The sequence below is a fragment of the Leptosomus discolor genome, chromosome 15 (genome assembly GCF_034619465.1).
Source record: "Leptosomus discolor isolate bLepDis1 chromosome 15, bLepDis1.hap2, whole genome shotgun sequence".
Lineage (NCBI taxonomy): Eukaryota > Metazoa > Chordata > Aves > Leptosomiformes > Leptosomidae > Leptosomus > Leptosomus discolor.
Genome location: NC_141405.1, coordinates 259,151 through 281,830, shown reverse-complemented (window position 1 = coordinate 281,830; position 22,680 = coordinate 259,151). Strand labels below are relative to the sequence as shown.

Here is a 22,680-nt window from a genome sequence, read left to right as displayed (position 1 = left end):
CTCTGCAATCCGCATCCCAGATGAAGTGCACATCAGGGGTCTCTGGTCTGCTACAGTCTCCAGAAGCTGGCTTAGAAGGTCATTAACAAAAACAAAAAAAAAATTAAAACAAAGAGAGAAAAAAGAAGAAAGAGAGAAAAAAAAAAAAAGAAAGAGAAAAAAGAAGAAAGAGAGGTCTGTCTGTCCTGGTGATAAGATCAGAGCAAAATCACCTCCATGCTAAAAATTTCCTTAAGCTTCAGCTGTCTTCAGGCTCCAGGGAAGTCAATGATTTCACATATTGCTCCCACCCAAGCACGTTTTGCTGCAGGATTTGACTCCCCTGCAAGCCCAGACTCTTGGGGCTGGTGGGCTGGGCAGACGCTGTGCACCCCAGCCTCGTGGCGGTGCTGATGGAGGTGGGCTGCTTCTTCAGGAGAGCCTGGCCCCCTGCTCTCCTCCAAAAAGCCACACTGGCACCTCCAGAGCCCTTTTTGGCAAAGCTCCCCTCTCTTCTAGGAGAGTCTTTTCGAATTTGCTGGGCTGGTAGAGACTAACTTGCATTTAAAGGCAAATTTGGAACAGACCCAGTTTAGGGAAGGGGAGGTGAGGAAGGGGAAGGGGCTTCTGACGTAGCCTCAAATGGGCTGGGAAGACATCTGGACATAAACAAGACAGCATCTTGCCTGGGGGGTGGGGGCCTGACCTGCAGCACAAACCTCGTAGCACGGCTTTGACGTGTCCACTTGGCATTCCCAGGCCAGCCAGGAGCACCTGCTCCCACGGGGACGCACCCAGGCCCCGATGATGCCCTGTGTGTTGTGCTTCCACGGACGCTCTCCCACAAAAGCACCCACTGGTTGCTTCTTCCACCCAAACAAGTAAAACCAGGACCTAAGGCACCACCTCCCTGGAGAAGGACAACGCTAGGTGAGCTGGTTTAGAGATGCATCTCCGCTGCGATGGGAGGCCTTCGTCACTCCCTCTTAGGGGGGAACAGCCCCGTGAATGGATGAGCTGAAAAAACACGCAGAAAGGGTAAAAGCCACAGCAGAAACTGCCAGCACTGTGTGGGGCTCACAGAGTTTGGGGCGAGATGCTCTGCTGACTCCGGGAAGCCAAGACGTGTGACAGAGAAGGTTCAGCCAGAGACACTCTGAAGGACTTTGAGCTCTCCACTGCAGCCTGGAAAACTCTCCCCCTCGAACCTTCAGAGGGGAGATGTAGCTCACAGCCTATTCCCAAATCCACGTTAGGCATTTGGATGATCTAGCTGATTAGGAAAATCTAGACAGTGTTGATTCCCTGACAGGAGCTCTGCATTTCTGAAAAATCACATCCTTGCAATGATGGTGCCTGAGAGGAGTTTCACTGGCTAAATTTGGGGCCGACCACCTTCAAAACTGTGGTTTGGGTTTGTTTTTTCAGCAGAAATACATCCACAAGCAATCCTGAAGGGCAGGTTTGGACTATGGTTTTCAGAAGTGACAGGGTGCGACATGGTAGAGGGGAAATTACACCCTATGAAAAAAAAAATCAGATTAAAACTCAGTTCTCCATCGCAAGTCTCAGACTAAGAACGAAAGTTGCTAAATTCATTTGTGTAACCAGACCTTTGCTTGTCTCCAAGACAGAGGAAAGACAAGGAATAATTTGCCTTCCCCATAAATATTTTCAAACTGTTGATATAATTTCCTGCTTCAGATCATTTCTCAAGAGTGAAAAGCTCTCAGGTCCTGAACAGTAAAACAAAGCAGTCCTGCTCATCCACATGCCCGGTTCTGATTTTAAACATACTGAAATGAAAAGGCTTTTTTTCTGATAGAAAAAGAGATATTTTCCACCTAAACATAGACTTCTTAGAGCATCACAAATCAGTGGCCTGGATCTGTGCCCCCGGAGCTCTCACTTGGGGTGTTGGGGGGCTCTCCCCACTGTGGATGCTTTAGTGTCTGATAAGGGCTGTGCACACCAAAGGAACCCTCCTCTGCTGAGCTTTTTCTGGAGTTTCTCTCTCATCTACCCAACAGCCTCATTTTGGGAGGCTTGTGGCAACCTCATTATCTCTGAGACTTCGCTCTGCTGCCAGGTTTGATTGAAATATTATTAGTGGGAGAATACGCTTATAGGAACCTCATTTCCTCAGGACCCAGGCTAAAAACGCATCAGAAGGAGAAAATGTTTGCCTTTTCTTTTTTTCCCTCAACAAAAGTATTTTCCAACCCACTCTTTCTCATGCAGTGTCTCCCATAAGAGCAGGTTGAGCCTTATTTTGCTTTAGAGCCATGAGGACACCATGCCCGGGGACTGTCTCTGGCCTGGCCAGAGCTGCCCCCAGGGGTCTTTGAGCAGACTTGACATATTTTGGTGGAAAAATAAAAGGAATCATATATTCCCTGACAAAATCCAAGCCCTGCCAGCAAAGCGGAGAGAAGGAAGTCCCAATGCTTCATCCCTGGCTGTCTCAGCAGCCCCACCGCTCTCCCTGGAGGCTTCCCTGTCTCCACTGCAATCACCCGAAAGGTGGAGTTCCGAGACGACAGGGGAATTTTTAACATTTTTTTTAACAAGAGGATTTTCGAGCATTTTGGAAAGTGCTGCCATAATTGTCTTATTGTCTGTATCCGTAATGCCTGCCCATAGTGCGCCTGCCCAAAAAGTGGATTTATTACCGCGGTTCAAAGCCCCCTCCGGATTAGTGGCGACTCTTGCTCAGTGGAGGCATTGTGGGCCCCGTCTGTTACTTGTTACGGAGAAGACAAAGACAAGGTCTAATCTGTGAAATTTGGCCCAAACCGCAGGGCGCCAAAGCCCTTGGCTTCCCCAAGTGCCAGTTCAGGAGGAAGAAATGGGAGAGCCCTGAGAAGCAGCGCAGGAGGAGGGACACTGCGAAACACCAAGAGATTATTTGGCTTTGCCTGATAAAAGGGGGAATTCATTTTCTGCTGGCAAGAAACCTTTAAATCTCCAAGAGAATGTGCTGAGGGACATTGTGTGTGAACATGATCCTTTGGAGAACTAAATCCAGTTCACAATATCGCAGACAAGCTGACAATCCCATTGCAAAACAGTTAACACTTAATATTTAAAGACATTATTAGTATTCAGAGTTAACACAGAGACATTTCAACCTCTGCTTCTGGTTAGCAAACTAGCTGGGGCCAGACTGGGTGGGTACACACTAAATACCACAGTTTCTCTTCCCCGTGACATAAATCTGTGGGATTTGCAGGATGTGTGCCACCCACAGTGGAGATGCTCTGCCATTAAATATGGTCTCGCCCATCCCTGCAGGATCCCATCCTCAGAGCCAGCATAAACCTCTCTGCACCCTTCAGGTGCACAGATGTCAGATCATAACTCACCTCGTCCACGGACAAATAACCAGGGTAGGTCTCCAAGGGAAGGAGCACCTCTTCTTTTGAGTTGTTTCCCCAAAGACAGGAGACAAAGCAACTCTGCTAAAAATAGCCTGCCCAGGACAGGTCTCTGGGAGAGCTTTGAGGCTGGGGTCACCTCTGAGGTGGATTACAGCTACGGGGGGGGGGCAACTGGACCCACCCCAGGCGTTTCTTACACCTTGCATTCCCTGGGCAGATGTGTTCACTGGAACTGGGATTTAAAGTACCCAAGTTACTAAAGACAGTGGAGCAGGAAAAAAAAAAACTCTATAACTACAAAAAAGCTTACTAAGTAATAATATCTGAACCATACCTCTAAATACTAAAACGTAAGACTAAGTGAAATGTGTTTACTGCATCAGGATGACATGGGCTCTGCTTTGAAGCAACAGGCAAATTTAAGTTGAGTTGTTTTGACATTTTGCTGTTTAAAATACTGTCAGAATCAAACAGTCCACACAAGCACCTTGGTTTTGGTGCATTTTTTTCCAGCAGAAAGCTTCTGTAGCCACATTTTTTTACTCCAGTTGGAGTTCTTGGAGGAAAGAAGGAAATCAACCAAATGGAAGCAATTTTGGCCATGATTCTGGAAAAGCATTTAAAAGCATGGTTAAATATAAATGTGTACCTAAGGCACATTGGCTACGTGGGACTTCAATTCGTACTTAAAACTGAGTGTGATTTCCTGAAAAAGGTTCTTTCTCAATACAGGAACCTTCATCAATGACTGCTGCAAATTAAGGTGTTTTTTTCCAGTTGAAGGCATTGCTGTTTTACTGCTTAGTGCAGGGCATAACATAAAGCAGTCACGCTTTGGCCTTTTAAATCTGGAAGCCCTGAGACATATGTCATCATTGGAGATACAGTGTGACAAGAGGAAACCGGGACACCCCGTGAAATCAAGCCTTTTTCTGTTGTTCAGTCGAATGGATTTTTCATCATTCCGAAAACCTCCCAAGGAAACAGCTTCCCCGAAAACAGGAAGGTGCTAATTCTCCAAAAATGCAGGTCCTTTCAGGTACCTTCTCAAAAAAGGTCACACTTGAAGAGAGCTAAGCCTGGAGATTTATCCCTCTGTTTACCTTTCGACACACATGTGTGTGGGAAGATTAGCAGCTGGGAATACCTCCGACCAAAAGTCAGGGGTGGAAAAGTATTTGCCTTTGTGTCATGCTATTTGTCAATCTTTGGTGAGCCAGAGACATCACAGCAAGTTCAACCACTTTTCCAGGGCATTTTGCATCCTTTCATGCATGATCCTAAGACGTGCTTTCAGGAATTTTTTAGTCCCAAACCAGCCATATCTCAGCTGGAGCAGAGAAATGCACCGTTGCCTATGCTTGAGCGGGCAATGGTCTGCCTCAGCAGATTCGTGCATATAATGGTGGCTTGTCTTGGAAGCTTCAGACAGAGATATAAAACTCTACAACAGACAGTTTTGCAATAGCATGCCCCACGGGAAATCTCTTCGTAACTGCAGGCAGTTAGTAGCTGGCTTGGAGTGCTTATATCCGTATATATATATTAATCCCAGCTAATGTAACTACAGATGTTCTCATTCATAGGCCTATCTAATCCTGTTGGGCCTTTGCCATGGTGTCTCGTAGCATGAGTTCTACGAGTTAATTACGTGCAGTGCAAAGAAGCATTTCCTTTTATCATTGAAAAAGGTTGCCTTTTAAATGCCCTGAATGTGCCTTTGTTCCTGTATTTTAAGGACCAGTGAAGAGGAGCACCTGTCTGACCTTCTCGGCGCTGTGCATTGCTTGGCACCCCTCCATCGTCTCTTGGCAAAGCATTTCTAATCTTTTCCATCACCCTCAGATGGGTGCCGCTCCTTGCCTTTCACTCCTGTTTCCCAGCTGAGGACGTACTATTGATTTCTATAGTGTCATGATATTATATTCAGTGTTACTCTCTACCCCTTTCATAATACAACCCACTATCTTGTTGCTCTTCTGAGCTCCGTTGCAATCAGCCAGATGTTTCATTGACTCCTAGATCTTTTCCTGGAGTGGTTGCAGTTAATTGGGACCCTTCAGCATGGATGAGCCATCCTGTTCCCTCCTTCCAATTATGCCTCCTTCTGAGCACTGGTTTTTGTCTGCTATCCCCTCACCCATTCGGCCAGTGTGGGTAGGTCTCACAGTAGACCTGCATCGTCTCCTCGTATCTGGACTAGCCAAGCTGAAGGTGGCCACCTAGAAATGCTGCTAGCTCCCTGCTTTTCAAGTCATGGTTATCATATAAGAAAAATCAGCTTTTGTGGGCAGAGGCACCCCCATTGCTACCTTCGTTCCCTATTAAAACCTCACCATATACTCCTGCTCCTTGTTTTATCTTTCACAGCCAGGATTTTAAGCAGGAAATAACTTCATTTTTCACTGGTAATTCCTGGTTGTCTCTGCCACAGACACTTATCAAGGATTTTTCTTAAAGTTTCTGAAAGAACTAAATCATGACAGTTCTTTCCCCTCCTCCTGATGCTGTGTGAACTAACTGACTCAAGACACGCCGTTTTCTTGCACCATCATCATTCCTGTTTGTGCCTCTCACATCTCACACACTGCACCATTGTATCCTCCTCTATGGGGCAATCTTTTTAAGCAAGGCATGAGGATGCAGAGGATAAATCATCTGTTATCTCCCTTACTGTCTCTAACGGTGTCCCAGGCACCCTCCTTTCCTGATCAATGAGGTTTTCTCAGCTCTGGTGCCTCGTGGTCTCTGCTCTACTCAGTGCAGAGGACAGATGATATTCTGCATCGCTGTGGGTGACGGACAAACACTTGCACGCAGAGAAGTCCAGGTGTGAAAATGCGTTTGTGAATCAAAAGCTGCCTATCAGAAAGGCAGTGAGGATGCCAAAGGGGCATTTGCACCAAACACACCCCCTTTGCGACTCTCTTTCCTCAATTCGGGGTTACAACCCAAAGGAATTTGAACTGTACTGGAAAAACCAGCGTTAACCACCAGCAGCCCAGCTACTCCATGGCTGGGGAAGGAGAAGAGCCTGTAATTGCTGGCTGCAAGTGTTTGCACTGGCCAGGGAACTGCAAATTGCCTTTAATTGCCCCTAATTGCTGGCACTGGTTCAGTTCCTCCGGGACAGGGACAGCAAATGTACATCTGCAGACACTGCTTAGACCACCTCCTGCCTCCCCGCACCAGGAGGGTTGAGTTGCTGCTGATTTGGAGAGTTTTCTGGAAGACAGAGAAGTCAAAATGGGGTCAGGCATTCAAGGAGCCAGAGTGCTGCTGCCCAAGGCGGTCGTCCGGGACTCACAGGGTCCTGTGCTGCAACGAAGAGCTGGGGACTGGTGACAGAAAGCACGTCCCTACATCCAGAGAGGATTTACCCCATGGCGTAATCCCCACGGTTTCTCCTGGTGAGGTCCTGGCCCAAGGGCTGGTGATTCCCAGCTCTCTGCTACTTGTCTGCTCTGTGACCGCTGCCACATCGTGCGTGCCCATGGGGACACAGCTAGCACCCATGCTGCAGAGCCCTCGCAGGAGCCCAGCTTGAGGAGGGAGTGGACAACCTCAGACAGATATGGCTGTAAAAACAACCACGGCAGCTTTGGACAAGCTGTGCCGAGGCATTACCTCATGACGGAAGGAAGCAGCAGCATCACTGTTTATTTATGTGGTGTCCAAAAGCATGCTCTGAGCTCTCCAGTCTGTCCTCCAAGAGCCTGATTCTGTACATCTTACTCACCACGAAAGCTTTTTTTCCTTTTTTTCCCCTCATTTTTTTTTCCCCTCTCTCATCCAAGCTGTCCCACTGAAATCAGTGCAATTGGTTCACATGGGGGAGGATTACTCACAGGATGGGGGTTTGCAGGCGATGCCTGAAACCAGCACGAGCAGCCCCAGAGGGGACGCCTGAAACATGAGGCATGTTCCTCCCCATCCTCCTGCCCTTTGCCTCTTCTTGTGTAACCCTTCCCTGATTTGCTTATTTTTGTATTAACTCCTGCCTCTCTGCTCTTCTTTAACTCTGTCCTGGTCTTTCTTCAGGCTCTTGCTTAATGTATTTGTATTTCCTCTCCCTCAGCAGCGTGGAAGCCACCCCTTGGGGCTGCAGCCTGCAGGCTTTCCCACCTAAGCATCGCTCTGCTCTCTGCGCTCATCACCAGCCATGCTCATCTAATGTTAAAACTTTTCCAGTCAAAACTGGGTTTGATAGAAAAGCAAGTTTTCCACTACGAGCAGGTTTGCAAGCAGCTGGTTCACAGAGGCAGCTCAAGGCAGGGGGGAGAGTAGGACTTTTAATCAAAAACCCCAAATCAGAAGTGTTAGGAAATGAGGAGGAGAGAAGCAAAAGATTTGCTGGGGTTTTTTTTCCCTCCCATGTGAAAAATCATCAGGTTTTGGCAAGGCTCAGCGTGTTCCCATTGAGCACTGGCAGAGGGGACGGCAGCAGTGTGCTCGTGCTCTGGTGCGGGCTGCACAGGAACGAGATGCCCCATCCAGGGAGAAGGGGACATCCCAGTGCGGGGGAGCTCCAGGCACCATCCAAAACCTGCTGGAAGGGGGACCAGCCTGGGACCTGCTGCCCAGTAAAAGTCAAACTGAGGGCTGCTAGTGCATGGAGCAGCAGCAGGATGGTGCTGAGGTGGGTTGGAGGGCAGCTCCAGCTGAACACCAAAACTTGGGCACACAAATGAACGTGGGATGTGATCTGCCATCCCCAAATGAGGCAGGTTTAGGGTGGGTCAGAGCCAGGGGGGTGCAACTGATATGCTCAATTTGGGGGTTCTGGGATCGTTTGAAAGACAAGCCCAGCCTCTGGAGCCTGTGGAGACACTCGCACTGGTCCTGACCCACAGAGAAACCCCCTCCCAGTTTTCGGCAGTGGTGCAGGTTTTCCCCCAAACCCTCTTTCTGTCAGGCAGCTCCCCTGAGGGGCAGGAGGAGAGCAGGATCAGTGCTCCCCAGGGAAGGTTTTGGCTGGCTCCTTCCAGAGGATGCTGCACAAGAAAAGGAAAGCTTTCCTGCCTTTCCCTGCCACCGCTCAGCAGGGGCAGACCGCAGTCTGGCACGGCGCTTGCAGCTCTTAGAAATCAGGGCTGTTAACAAATGTGTGAGGCCATAATCCTTTCGAGGCAGTGATGATAACAAGCTCCGATGCTTTTTTTTTTTTTTGGCTTCCTTTTTATTTTTTTTTTTTTAACAAACAGCTGCGCCGATAAGTCCCACTGTGGGAAATGAGATGGTGAATGATTTCAAGTGCAGTATTTACATCCCCTGCCAAACCCTTCACATCTGCCCAGCTCTGCCATCAAGCCTCCATCCATCTGGCCAGGAACAGCAGGTCCTCCAGCCTGTCTGCATCCTACAAGGGCATTTCCTTCCTGCGCCCGTGGTGCCAGCTGCCAGGGATGCTGCTCAGCGGGGAAGGGCTTGAGCAAAAGCACTGAAAGGAGGGTGTTGAGTCTTTTTTTTTTTTTTCATAGTGCACGTGAAATGAATTCCCAACGTCTCTGAAAGCAATTGCTTCCTGCCTGAGATCTCATGTGCTGAAGGGGTGATGAAATGCTCCTGGATTTTGTACCTCTTCCTTACAGCTCTGCTGCTGCTCCAGAGAGCCCAAGGGAGTTTGAAGCTGGCTGGGGTGGGGGTGGTGGGTGCTGTGGCTCCTGGAGTCCTCCGGTGGTGCTGCCTTGCCTGAACCCCTCCTCTTCAAGTCCTGCAAACTCTTGATCATAGTGTCCATGGGCGGATATCCCTGACCAGGGACACCCCACGCTGCTTACCCGGATCTGTAGAGCACTCATTGCCCTGGCCAAGATGTCCTGGCTGCAATTCCATCTCTGCAGCGGGACCGGCTGCGACTGGGCCACCCTCTCCCTGGTGCTATCCCCTTTGTGCCCAAGCAACAGCCATACGCACCCCCTCTGCCAAATACCACCTCTGTTTCAGGTCTGGCTGGATGGGATGCTCGCCGGAGGTCCAGCGCCAGCTGCGGAGAAGGTGCCAGGAGAGCTGCCGGCAGCCCATGGTGCCCGCCCTGCTCCCTGCCGACGCCGCGGTGCCGCCCGCGCCCACCTTCCTCTCCCCCTGACCCTCTTGTTGTGTGTTCCCCCCACAGAGTGCGATTGCCATCCTGTGGGTGCTGCCGGCCAAACCTGTAACCAAACCACGGGCCAATGTCCCTGTAAAGACGGTGTCACCGGCATCACGTGCAATCGATGCGCCAAAGGCTACCAGCAAAGCCGGTCTCCCATTGCCCCCTGCATAAGTAGGTGGATCGCTCTTTCGCTGCCTGTAGATTAGAGACATTAACCTTTATAAACCCGCAGGAGCCACTGCCCAGGCTGCGCAACTACTAACCCCACCGCATACGTGCTGACGGGCAGTGCTCGGGGTATCCCTGCCAGCAGCGCTGCCCACAGCAGGGCATACAGTCCAAAATTCACCCCTAGCTTCCAAGTAGCTTATCTGCCTTTTTGGATGGGTTGTGTGAGTGCCTCTGCAGCCCAGTTTCCTGGTAGTTAGATTTTGCTTCACAGAGCAAATACACCCCTAGAGGACATTTGCTTTGGGGTACCACATCACGTCTGGACGCGAAGGTAGATCACTACAAACGGGTTTTCCCTCTCCAAAATCAGGCTGTGCTGCGCTGGCACAGTGCTCAAATTAGAGGAGCTTCTGGTTTGATGGAGTTGCCATCACAGTAATGTAACTGATAGCACCTGGATTGCTAAAGAGGGTCTTACACTCACACAACCGACCCAGAAACTGGGCTGTTTTACTGTTTGATTTTTAATTTGCCTTCCAAGGCTGCTTTCACCCTATGCTCTTAAAACAACAGCAGCAAGCACCAGGTACAGCTCACAAATTCTCTCTGTTGCACCATTTGCTCTGCAAACATCCAGATCCCCACCCAGTCCCTGTCGAGTGCTCACTGTCCAGGCAGGGAGTGCTTTAGCCCAGTGCTTCTCTCTGCTGCCTGTTGGTTTTGCTGTTGTTGGCTCGTTCAGTAGCTCATGCACCTTGCGCAAGACATTTCCACCTGCCCTGACGAAACAAAGCATGAAAATTACAGTGCCTGGGATGGGCTGGGAAGGAGAGGCTGACTCCCTGCTGCTAAAAGGGAAAAAAAGGCCCAACAGGAAAAGAAAAGTGAAGGCTGAAAGAATCAAGTCTTTGTTGGGAACCCGCAGTCTGCTCCCACATTGTCCCCTCACAGCATCTGCCTCTCAGGATGGCTGTTGCCAAATTATGGGGCAGATACCCTTTCTCCACCTTCTCCTGCTGAAGAAAACATACATTCCAGGGTGGTTTTTGGTCACTTGAGATTCATTCTTCTCTGTGTCGCAATGGGACAGCAAGAGCTCAAACCAGATGCTTGTTTCCCCAAGATGCTACAGTCATGGCTCCGGTATGCTTTGCAGCAAGTATGCGCAAAGGTTTATCATTAATCATTCCCCAGGGCCATGGTAAATCAGAGAGTAAATTGTTCCTTGCATCACCTCCCTTGGGATTCATTGCGCTAAATAAAGACAGACACAGAATTTCAACATGATCCAACCAGGCGTTCGAAGCCAGGCTGTGCTCACACCAGCTGCCGAACCAGCATGCTCAAGGTTGCCCACTGGCGTGAGCCTGGCAGGGCAACCCTGGCCCTGCAACCCACCCACCATCCTGGCACCCATGAAACCCCCTTACTTCTGCGTCACTGCAAAACGACCTTTCCAAGGGGCCAAAGCTTTTGTTCAAAACGTGTTTCAAGCAACGCTCTGGCCTGGCTATCAAGCCGCTGTGCAGTTGTTGGGAGTTGGAGCTGCACGTATGATGCTAAAGCAGTTGAAGTGAGGATACGAGCAACTCACAATTCTCTCATCCTAGAAAATCCTAAACCAGCATATTTTCATCCTTGAAAAACAACAGTCAGCATACCCTGCATGTGTAGGGGTGCAGTTCACACATATTTTGTGCATGCATAGTGGAGGGCACTGGCTCTCCATCCCTACCCACACTGCTGCCCCATCTGGCACTGGGAGGGTGCAGGTACACTGCAGCTAGCAAGGGGCTCTCCACCTTCTCTGCAAGAGCACAGTTACTCTCTGATTTACCACTGCTTATATTTTCCTTGTCCCAAAGACTTACAGTCATGCAAAAATCACCTTGTGGGGAACGAACAAGACACAAGTGGGGTCTGTCTGCACTGCAGCCCATGCTGGCAGGCACGAGCACTCATCCAGCCGCCAGGTTCGGGATGGCTGTGCTGGCTGTTCAGGTACTGCCTGACTATGCACCATGTGTTTCACATGGGCTTGTGCCTCTGTTTAGTTGCATGAGGGTGAATGACTTAAAAAGTCATCTAATGCTAATTGGGCTGCACCCCTACAAGCTGCGATTACTGCAATGCAGACAGACTCCAGCAAACCCTGCCTCCATGGCCAGGCAGGTTCCTAAGAACAAAAGCAGAAGGAGACAGATGCCAACCCCCAGCTCATGCCTAAACTCCCCTTTCAAAATGGACTGGTAGGCTGTTGCCCTGTCAGGATTCCTGAGGATGCACAGAAATTGCAGCCCTGTGCCCTAAATGTGCAAAAGATGTCAGTAATGAGAGCTGTGTATGAGCACTGGGGAAAAGAGGTCATCTTGCCCAAGCTGGGACCGTATAATGCACTCCATCTGCAGTCCATCCTTTTTAACATCGACCAACACAGTCAGACTTGGGCATAAGGATCCAGAACATTATGTGGTTTCAGCTATGCAAAGCCAGTCCCAAATCAAAACCAGGGACCATTGCATTGGCACCAGATAGATTTGTGTTTCCTTTAAATGTGTGAGCTAACACTTGCAACCCAGCAGATAGATTTGATGCTTTACCTGCATCCATCTGACACAAGAGGAGGGGTAGCACTGCCTCAGACGTGGGTGGACACAGCAGGTGTAAGGGGCAACCCAGGGACAGGGAGAGGCTGGGCACTGCCCAGCAGGCAGGCACAACATCCTGCCTGGCTTACGCACCCTCCGAGCCACTGCAAGAGCATCCCTTACCCTGGGGTACAACCTGGGACCTAGAAATTGCAGCAGGTGGTGTCTGGGCAGCATAGCAATTGCTGGCTGTGGCACCGTATCGATTACCTGGCTGGCTCTATCTTCTTTTATTTTCAGCCACAAGCCAAAATTTTTGGTTTAAAAACCCCTTTCCCACACCCTCTTGGGAGGCCCAGTGCCTCTGTGGTCCTGGTGTACTGGTTTCTGGGGCTCTTGCAAGGCTCCTTGCTGGAGGACATAGTTGGGAAACACCCCTTGCTGGTAGACACGGTTGGGAAGGGAAAATGTGGTGTGTGCAGGGGCCAGGCTCTTTGAGATCTGGAATAATACTTCCTTCTTTTATCTCCTCTCCTTTGCTGCCTGCTTCTTGCTGCACAGAGATCCCTGCTGCTCCCCCCACCACCGCCGCCAGCAGCACAGAGGAGCCTGCAGGTATGTTGCTTCTTCTTTTAAAGCCTCTTTATGGTAAATGTCCTTTGAGCAATCATCTGCCTGAGATGAAATTGCGTTAAATTAATACATAAATTCCGTTGCTTGTACTGGGACAAGTCATTTCCTTTTATGCCCAAAATGTCTGAGTGTTTGAAACAAGCGTGCAGCATCCTGAGAGATGGGTGTTTCTAGGAGCACGTAGGAGTGTAGAGAAGATGCAGAAAGATTCTCCCAGAAGTACTAAATCTATAAGCACACAGGGGTTACCCAAAGTGGAACCAATACTTGATGGAAAAAAGGCAACGACTCAAGTCCACCACTGGTTGATTATTAAAGTTTAGTGATTACCTTCTCAAGGGGCTAAGAGAACAGTTCTTCTGATGGAGAAGGACTGGACAACCACAAAACCTGCCCCAGCCAGCATGCTTCCAGCTCAGGTGCTGGCCTTTTGCTATTTTGCCATATAAATTAGGTGCCATCATGAGATGTGCTGTTGGGTTAGTCTATCACAACGAAGTTTTGGACTATCAGGAATGGAGATCATCCCACCTAACATGAAGCCCAGCAGGGGCAGGTCTTCTCTTCCTTACAACACTGTTTCCTGACAATACCAGTCTCTGTTACTTGCTTTCATCAGGAGGAATCTTCTTCCCCAACTCCTCAGGAGCTTAATTACATGCCATAGTGCATCTCACCACCTTCTTTCAGCCACAGAGAGCTCCTCCCCAAAGCTCCCATTAAACCTCCCATCTTGTCCTAGCTGCAAGGGGACTCAGTGTTGGGATGTCCCCACCTTGGCAAGCCCCTGGGACCGGCAAGCACACCCTGAGTCTTCCCATGAGCATCATGAGAGCTGGCAGCTCCAGCAGCCCCTGCAACTCTTTCATTTATCCCAACACTGCAGTTTGGTGCAATGTTGCAGGCACATCCCAGCAGTGCCAGCTAAACATGCTGGACGCCTGGAGCACAGCAGGCTTCCCTCTCCCCATCTTGTTCTGCGAGAGCTAAATTTATGTCTGCAACTCTCTGTTTTATACCCCTTGATATAAAAGAATCCCAGGGTTTAGCCAAGACTTTTAGATGCTTTCGTGTGGGTTTTTCCCATCCACAGGGACTGTGCTGCTGATACATGGAAAATTTATAGGCAGACAGAGCATGTCAGCCAGTGATTTAAGGATCAGTGAGACCTCCAGAAAAATGTGTCTGCTGCACTGCTGAGGGCACACTGCAGGAGAGGCTCAATCCCAGCTGGTCACCTCTGCAGCAGAAGGTGGATGGCAGCAGAGTAGGATCTGAAGGGTTTACTTGGATCCTGCTGGGGCAAGCTCTGCTCCACAGTGTCATCCCATTAAGCATCTTCACCTGCCTGATTTACTGACCGATCTTGGATGGGGCCTTTGGCACTTGACATCACAATTTCCAAACTGAGCTTGTTGAGTGGGGAGTCAAGCACTACTCGCCCTTTGCAACCCTGCAGGGCAGTGCTTTCACCCTCCACCGGGTAATAATCAACCCAAGCAATGTTCACATACAAAAAGCTCAACAGGTGACATACCAGGTTTCTTCACGGCCTCCTGCTATTTAGCAGGGACTTGCAGGCTAAATGTTATGTCTCATGGCCTGGGAACACTGAGATTTTGTGCTCCATACCAGGATCCATCTGTTCCTCCTCCCACAGCCTCCCAAACCCGCTCTATTCCCTGCCTGCTGCAGGGATGGCAGAGCAGACCTCTCGCATCACGATGCCACTGGGCTCATCACAGGCTCTGCCTATGAATATGGCTGTTTGGCAGTCGAGGAGATGCAGAGGTGTCTTCTCACAGCCCTTTCTGCAAGGAGCTTGGCTCCTGAGATGAAACCCGGTGTGTGGAGCTATAGCATCTCCATGCTGGGATCTCCTCGCACCATTGCTGACCCAGAGAGCAGAAGCAGCCCCGGCACTCATGCCAAGGAACTCAGCCAGAACGTCATCCTTGATGGAGTCTCCTTTCCTTGGGCTCCTTCCTTCCAGGAGCCAGGGCACCTACCACTCAGGGCAGCTGCCCCAGCCCTTTCCTAAGGTAGGACCTGCCTTGTGCCATCCCCTCCCCTGCTCAAGATTAAGTTTCAGAGCATGGGGTGCATTTCTGAGTGAGTAAACGATTACTTTGCCCATCACCGTGATGGGAAGCATCTCTCTGGCCACCAGCTTACACCCTGCTAAGCTGCCTACCAGTCTTGGAGGTGCTGGCAAGAGGTGACACTCGAGCAGTGTCCCTGAGTTTGAACTGGTCACAGGGATCTCTGAATGTATTTTGCTGCTTTTAGGAGCTCATTTATCTGGGAACATTCCTACTCATGAGTCCAAAGGGGCCTTTCTGAGGACATACTCTATTATCCGCAGTCTTTCCCTGCCAGTCTCCACGTTCTCTTGCATCTTTCCAGAGCGTGACCATGAGAGGGGCTGAATGCAGGCGAGGGCTTGGAGGAAGCAGCGTTTATCCACATCCATCAGCCAACATCCTGGCTGGAAAAGAAAGAGCTGCCAGAGCCCCAGCCCTGCTGCCCCCCATGGGCGAGGACTGGTTTAGGGGCGACACATCTCCCACATGTGTGCTCCATGTGAGTACCAACACAGCTGGGGAAACAGCTCCTTTCTGTAAACTCCCTGCACTGCCCTGGGCAAATGCCAGCTGGGGCAGCTGCATTCGGCCATCCCAAATTCCACGTGCCACCTCGATTGGCCACAGCCCTCGTCAGTGCCTGCCCTGAGCTGATGTGCTGTGGCAGTGTGACCCACAGCAGCTCCAGGCTGCGAGTCACAGCCACCAGCTTGGCACCAGACACTGAGCCAGGTGCGCTGGGGCCAGCGCTGAGGCCAGTGCCCCCGTGGCCCCTGGGCTGGCCAGCGAGCAGGACCAGGGTGAGAAAGGCAAAAGCATAGAGCCTGCAGCAATAGGACCCTTGAGCAGAACATGGGAGGGGGGCGGGGGCACAGCCTATTTTAGGCACTGAATGTTGACACTTTGGTGAAGAGCAGGTCCCTGTGCAGCCGGTGGGGAGAGCTGGGTGCTCCCTGTCACCCGTGCATCTCCCTGGGTGAGTGACAATAGGAACGTCTGTCGGGATCAGAGGTGTGTCCATCAGGATGTGCCTCTCACCTTTGACCAAGGTTTTGGGTAGGTGTCTGCAACACTTTCCAGCATTGCCTCAAAGGGACCATCTTGCCCTGGTGCTGCTGGCAAGGTTGCAGCCACCAGTCCTGAGCCCCCACAGGTCCTGGCAGTGAACAGCCTCTTTGGGGAAGGAGCGAGTCCCATAACTCCGCACCCTTGTCGTGGAGAGAAGGGTTATTTATGAATCTGCCCAAGCCCAACTGAGTCTGCATAAAGACAATAACTAAGAACATCTCAGCAGGGCCAGAGACCTCCCTTCAGCAAAGGAACCCCTCACTGGAGGCTGGGAGAGGGTTATCCATGGGCTGGGAGAGAATCGGGTGCCCTGACAGCCTGAGAGCCGTGAGAAACGACTCAACAGCATCACTTGGATCCCTGTGTCACTGGAGGGCCAGATTTCCTTGCTCCCTGCCCAGAGGGGTGACCGGGGACCAATCCATCTCACCAGGAGCTGCTTGCATGAAAGCCCCGCAGAGGCTGAGCCAAGCTGAGCAATCTGATGGGCTCGGCGTCCGATCATAATTCTTCTCATAGTGATTTTTATTGGACATTTTAAGCACAGTTTTGTTCAGGGAGCTTGAACCTTCCATATTTCATCCCTTCCTCTTGGCAGAGAGCATCGGGCGGTCCTGGGTCTTGGCATCACTCAGCCCCCACCACCACTCTGAAGCATCCCGACAAAATTCATGGTGTTTTCTTGACAAAGATCGATGTGTCTGTGACCCAGAGCTCCCATGGTATGGGAGCAAAAGGGTTATAGAGATGGAGAAAGAAATCAGTGGGAGACTTTGGGTGCAGCCAGTTCTAGGAGAGATGCTGCTTCATTTCATTTGCTTGTGGCTATGCAGGACAGAAATTGTCTTCCACGCCGAGAGCCGAGTTAGCATCACCACCACTCTGAGTCAATGAGGGGTAAATTTCCAAAGAGCACGGGCCAAAGCTGGCCTTGGTACAAGGGGCGGAACAATGTCAGCTGTGGTGTAGGGGGTCCTGCCTGGCTCTGCTTAGCAATCAGAGGTCCAAATCAATTTGGGAAACTGGTCCAAAACAGAATTGTTTAGATGAAATGCATTCATGCTCTCCCATGCCGGGAGATTGGAGAATGAGGAAAGGGTGCTTCTCATTTTTGTGTCCAGGCAAGGAAAGCTCTTGTTACCATCCTGTCCTTTTCTGGTCCCATTCAGAGATGCAGAAGGGGGCACAGTGAAAGGGGGAAAAAAACCCAGTGTGGGGGGGAAAGGTTTACAAACCTGCCAGTCAGTTGTTGTCTTATCTGAATTGAATCCAGATTGGCTTGGAAATTATTATCTTAGCAGGATGATTTCAGCTAGTGGGCTTAAATAAAAACAGGTGATTGGATTGATGCAACTTTGCATGGGTTTCCCCTGGAAATCAGCCTTTACAGTTTCAAAACCAGATCTGGACTTTCCGAAAGTCATTTGGGCTCAAGGTGTTGCCTGGGCCCTTTTGTTCCTGGCTGGTCAGGAAGAGGCTGGATGCAAGTGCAGAAAAGGGAAAAAAGAAAAAACACTCTTGGCAATCCCTGGGGCTCCCTCAGATGTGCACAGACCTGAAGCAGCTTGGCTGCAGGTTGCAGCTTTCCCAGAGTGCGGAGGCAACCCAGCACAGAGGTGGATGCATCCCATGGTACGTGAGGATGATTAATTTCTTCCGGAAGCAGCTCAGAGGAGGGAGATGGGCAGTCAGGTCTCCACTCTGAAACAATCTGGAATCGTCTCAAGGAAAAACAACAAAAAAAAACAACAAAACCCCCCCCCAAATCCTGCAGGCTGTCTGAGCCTTTCAAAACTGTTCCTGCTTCTGTGTCTCACTTAGAAAAAACACACACAAAGGTTATAGCTTCAGTCTGGGAAAATAGAAACCTTGCAGGAAATAGCAGAAAATATTCACTTGAAAAACGTTTGTTCCCCAGGGGGAGAGCTCTCCATCTGCCTCACACGGCCGGGTGGCCCCTACTGCTGTCACAGTTCCAAGGCCCCACCACCCTGCCACACGTCATCAGGTGTGTTTGGGACAAGCCACTGCTCCCACACCACCCACTCCTTCCCTGTGCACCACATGTGTACCTGCACATGCATACACCAGGCAAACCTCCCCCTGCGACCTCTGTGGTGTTCTCTGGGTCCCTCACCGCCCTGTATCCATGTCCCAGGTTTGGGATCCCCCTGATACCTTCTCATCCTGTCCTGTAGCAGAGCTGGAGGCTACGCTTCCTTCCCAGGCTTGGGCTTAGGGGTGAAACATCCAAATTTTAACTAGAATTCTCCACCAAGAGTCAGGAAAGGGGAAAATTTACCTCTCTGATGAGTTAGTACTCCCATTTCAGCATCATTTGCTGGTGGTCAGAGTAGTCCTTCCCTAAATAAGGGTTGTTTTCTTTTTGGCTGAAGGGTGAAAGCTTTAACTTTTCCCTGCCCATGCCTAGATGAATTGAAGCGATGCAAGGCCACCCTTGGAGAGTCTTGTGCTCCCAGGTACACAGCATCATCCCTGGGGAAGCCATGGGGGTGAGCAGCAGGAAAAGGGCTCATCTGCCCCACAGCAGAAGGGCAAAGTGCAGATTTCAGCAGGTGGCCACAGGCTCACGGACGTCTTCGTGGATGGACATGAAGAAGGGTCCCTCAGGTGTGCTGCCACCAGCACTTGCATCACCCCAGAAAAACCTCACCAGGTGCTCTTATAAGATGAGTTAAGTCACTTGCTCCCACCACAGGTACAAGGGGCTGTGCTTGAACTTCATGGCTCAGGGCACCACCTCCTTATTTCCAGCCTCCTGGCCAGCTTGTAGCCATTCATCTCCATGGGAATGTGGTCTTTTTGGCTCAACAGCTCCTCTCACAAGTAGAGGCTCTGGACCACTGTCCCGCCTGCTCACGGTCACATAAACACTGTGATCACCACTGCAGCAACAGCTTCAAGGGAAAAGTGACATTAGGAAAGGATTAAATGTACCGTAACTCCTTTTAATAAGCTGCAGCAGCTGGAAACAAGGAGTCAATACTCTGTTAGTGGCCAGCTGCCTCCACAACATCTGCGAAGGGTGCGAGGCTTGCTTGGAAAATGACAGCGTGAGGACGGGCCACTGGCACTGTGCAGTGCCTCTGGTCAGGCTGGGATGTGAGGCCAAACTGCTGCTCCTCAGCCCCTTCCCAAATGCTTATCTAAACCACTGGACCAGCTCCATCACTGGGTGAAGTCAGTGGCAAACCTCTCCTCAGTATTGTACCCACAGGGGCAGATGCAATGGGTGCCCTCAGCTTGGCCAGAGAGTACCTGGCTCATGACTCTGGGCTTGGGAAGAGGCATGTGAACACAGTTCTTGGGTGGGCTCTCGGGGGGCTGGAGGAAGTAAGCCCAACCCCCACCCCCCCCCGAAGTTCACATATTCCCTCCCTCCCAGAGCACTGAGCAAGCAGGATGGGCAGGGGACAGCTCTGCACCTGGGTTGCACCACGGTCGTTGTGTTGGATGGTGGCACTTGCCCATGGCATCTCACCAACATAGGCTCGGAGGCTGTGTCAGAAGGTCTGGGGAGATGTTGGCTGAAACTCCATCTTCCCCTGCCTCTCATGGCCTTGGCCCCCCATGGCGTGATGTTTGGGTTGGAGTCTCTCCCTGTGCTGTGGGTTTTGTCCCAGAGATGGCCCCAAACCAATGGTGCCAACGTGCATTGAACATTGCAACCCTCCCGAATCTCAGACGGGCAGCCCCAAGCACAGTTGCCCCAGCAGGTCCACGTCTCTGCTCAGGCTGGGCTGGCTGGCTACAAGCCTCAGCTTCTGGGCATGTCACAGCCACCCAACATCCTCCAGCCTCCTGACAGCCCTCGGGGGCTGGCTGGGCCGGTGCTGTGCTCCCCAGGGAGCTGCACTGCCACAGGTACCCTGCTCAGTGGAGGAAGGGATGCTCTCCACTGAGCAGAGGGAGCACAGGCTCCTGTGGGAGGATGATCCTTGGGGAGATCTCCATTATCAGAGGCAAACTGAAAAAAAAAATAGACCAAAAAACCCAACCTACGTAGCACCTTGCAAATTGAACATGAAAGGGACTATCAAAAGACATCGTATTGACGTTATACTTGAGAAATAAAAGCCTGAGGAGGTGTCTGATTTCAAACTAGATTTCTCTCCAGACCAACAAAGGAAATCATAAAGTCTTAATTCTGTGGAACTGCAAGCAGAGTACTGGCTAGCCTTCGCTTTTCTTCTGGTTTGAAGGAGCCACATGTCTTGGTCATCACCCGGCACTGATACTCAATGAAAAGGAGTGTGTGTGTGTATATGAGCACTCGTGTTAGTGCTCGCACATCTGGAGGGGATCAGCAGCACAAGGGACCAGCTGGAGCCGGGTGCAGGGCTCGGCAGCACTCATCTCCTGCCCGAAGGGCTCCCGGCTGCCAGCCGGGCTGGGGAGGAGCTGCCAGGCTTTGGGCACAGCCCATGCCTGCTCTGTCTTGGTGAGGGTACTCCCAGAGCCAGGGAGGGGGTATGGCCGGGGGGGAATTTGCACTGGTAGAGAGAAAAAGCACAGCTCTTCACTCTGAGAAGCACTAACAGTGAGCATGGTGTCTGCGGAGAGCCAGGAGCAGCCCACAGCCTGGGAATAAAGGTCTGCACAGCTGCCTGAGGTACAATCAGGAGGCGAAATTCTCATTTCAGTCACCCTCGTGTAAATGTGGGCTCAGTCTGGGGGTCTCCAGCTTTGTACCCATCCAAATGAGCAATTAATTCAGCCCTGCATGGGTATTCTCTCACTTGTCTCAGGCTGTAAGCAAGGTGATGGATTGACTGCGTGATTGATTGACTGATTGATCGGCCACAGCATCCTCCTGAAAAGAAGTTTCTCATGCTGATGCACAGTGAATGGCTGTGAGCACAATAGGGGTGAGGGGCTTCCAGTGAGGAAACTTCTGGTCACTTCAATATATTTCAGAAAGCCTGTGAAAAAAAAAAAACCAACCCACAACAAAACAACCCACCACAAAACTTCTGCTGAAATGCAGATAAGCTTCATGCACAACTACATCATGCTCTTACAATCCCATCTCAGAGCTTCCTCCATCCCCACATCCCTGCACCCCTGCATTCCTCCTTCTCTCCATCCCCACATCCCTGCTTTCCTATTCCGTTCATCCCTCCATCCCCACATCTCTCCATCCCTCCATTCCCACATCTCTTCGTCCCCATATCCTTTCATCCCTGCATGTCTCCATCCCCACCTCCCTCTATTCCTCCATCCCTGCATCCCTCCATCCCCACATCCCCAGCTCTGGGATGCTGCCACCTCAGGGACCATCCTTCTGACACTGGGGGAACCTGGGTGCCCACAAGCCCTGGGCATGATAGCCAAGCCATGAACTTCAGAGGAAGGACTTGCAAGCCCAGCCTCACTGCCAAACCCATATAAAAAAAAAAACTAATAATGATGATTTTTGAAGTGAAATAAACAGATCCTCTCCCCATCCTAGGACATTTTCCAGATGCTGACTCCCCTGGGCGAAACAGTGCTTGTCCCCAGCACCAGCTCTCCGTTCTGTGTTTCCCCTGGAGCGGAAAGTCTGATTTGCCCCAGCTCTGGTTACGTCCTGCCCCCACGCCCCAAGCAGGGCCTGCTCAGCCAGAGAGCTGCTGTCAGGCCGGGAATTTATAGGGTGGCCAAGGCTCCTGAAGACAGATGGTTTCCTATTAATGTATTTAATCACGTCAGCTGTGGCTCTCGGCAGGACTGCATCCCGGGGCGCTGGGAGAGCCAGCCTTGGAGTGCATCAGTGGTCAGTGGCTGGGACATGTTTGCAGTGGGCAAGCGCCGGGTGGGGGTGAAGTGCTGTCGGGGCTGGCACCCCACGTCCCCCATGTGTGCTGGGGCTCAGCGCTGGGTTTGCTCCTGCAGGAAGCTGGTAGGAAATGTGCTGCCAGCCCCAGCTGCCAGCTGCTGCCGGGAGAGGGGTCAGGAGGGTGCGGAGGCAGGGGTGGAGGAGCCATAAACTTGAAGTGTTCATGTGGTGTTTTCTAGTGTGTTAGTGTCTGTCAGAACTGGGCTGTCCCCAGTGTGCCACTGGCAGCTGTAGCCTTCCTACTGGTTCCATTTATATCTGGGAAAATTGAGTTGCTGATAAGGCCATGGCTGCAATGGGCATCCATGTCCCAAAGCACCAAAAATTGCTCGGGCCCTTTCCCTCCCATCCCAAAACTGGCAGCGTGCAGCTGAAGAAGCAGGGAGAAAACACTCCCCAATCCACAGTGGGGCTTGGGTGGTGCCTGGGGGTGGTTTCCCCTCTGAACAGAGAGGCCAGAGGTCCCAGGGCTGGACCCAACAGGCAGGGCTTGCATGTGCCCTGGCAGCATCCAAACTATGCCTGGACCCAGCTGCTGGGATGCTGCGTCAGGCCACAGCCTGAAACTCAGTAGCTGAGCGCGACCAGCCCCAGCAAGGGGCAGAGGTGGCGGGCAGCCCCAGCCGCATCCTGTGGGCTGCTGGTGGTCCTGATGGAAGGGCTGGTTGCCAGTCACTCCCCTGAACCACGCTGGATGCTGCGGAGGTGGGAAGGTGGCTGTGGGCTCCGGCAAAGCGCCTGCCGCTGCTTTCCGCCCGCTCCAGGCAAGAGGCTTTAATCTAATTACATGCTTTATTTGCGCCAATTTGTTTTTCAATCAATCTTGCTCAGCCAGAAGAAAGGA

At 51.2% G+C, this 22,680-nt stretch overlaps 1 protein-coding gene across 1 annotated transcript in view; it reads left to right on the top strand.

The window, feature by feature from the left end:
- NTN1 (netrin 1) overlaps positions 1–22,680 on the top strand; it is a 105,017-nt gene that overhangs the window by 63,536 nt on the left and 18,801 nt on the right. The window contains exons 3-4 of the mRNA XM_086473399.1: positions 9,475–9,624; positions 12,774–12,827. Coding sequence (XP_086329525.1) covers positions 9,475–9,624; positions 12,774–12,827 — 204 coding nt within the window. The remainder of the gene's footprint in view (positions 1–9,474; positions 9,625–12,773; positions 12,828–22,680) is intronic.